The 647-nt window shown below is 43.4% G+C and overlaps 1 protein-coding gene across 1 annotated transcript; it reads right to left on the bottom strand.

Moving 5' to 3' along the window:
• Positions 1-169: 169 nt before the first annotated feature.
• LOC114010111 (cathepsin L1-like) lies at positions 170-613 on the bottom strand (the record flags this gene model as incomplete). The annotated part of the gene is made up of 2 exons (XM_027776750.1): positions 478-613; positions 170-362 (listed from the first exon to the last, which is right to left on the bottom strand). Coding segments are annotated over exons 1-2 (322 nt in total), but the record flags the coding sequence as incomplete, so codon positions are not given.
• Between the last annotated feature and the right edge of the window lie 34 nt (positions 614-647).

Below are 647 nucleotides of genomic sequence, written 5' to 3'. Positions count from 1 at the left end.
CCACACAGGAGTCACATGGTCTTTCTCTCAGGAAGGCACAAATTCGGAACGAAGATTTAAATTGTTTTTCCCTGGAAACAAGCCTTTGAGAAGACCTTTTATAATATCCTCACCACCATGTATGAGTCCTCCAAAGATCTTCAAGAAAAAAGTAGTTAAAACATCGTACAGCAAGAGATTATTTGGGGAAAGAAGTGAGGACAGGAAGCCCAGGGTCCAGCATTCCACGCCACACTCACCGAGCCAATGATGGAAAGCATTTCCACGTTGTTGCTTCCATTCTCTTCCATATATTTCTGGATGCGCTGCATAATCATTTTCTTATGCTCCTCTGACAGTTCGCTCACTGACCCTTCTGCATTCTAGAAGCAAATATATAATTAGTGGTCTGTATGCTACTTAAAATTCAACTCTTGTTCACCACAAGGACTTGCAAACAGATGGAAGACAACAGGAGGGAGGGATGCTTCTACTTACACCAACCAGATCATGAAGGTTTTTGTAGTTTGCAGTCTCCTGCTGTTGGGCATCTAAGCCGGTTGGAACTGTGGGGGCAGCTGCAGCTACTCCCAAGCAAAGGATGACCAGCAAGAGTGAAGGACTCATATTTCATAAACCTAGAAAGGGAAAATAATGAGCTCCTGATT

This window comes from Tupaia chinensis, unplaced genomic scaffold (genome assembly GCF_000334495.1).
Source record: "Tupaia chinensis unplaced genomic scaffold, TupChi_1.0 Scaffold129264_1, whole genome shotgun sequence".
Classification (NCBI taxonomy): Eukaryota; Metazoa; Chordata; class Mammalia; order Scandentia; family Tupaiidae; genus Tupaia; species Tupaia belangeri.
The sequence above is the reverse complement of the archived record's forward strand: the minus strand, read 5'-3'. Positions and strand labels throughout refer to the sequence as shown.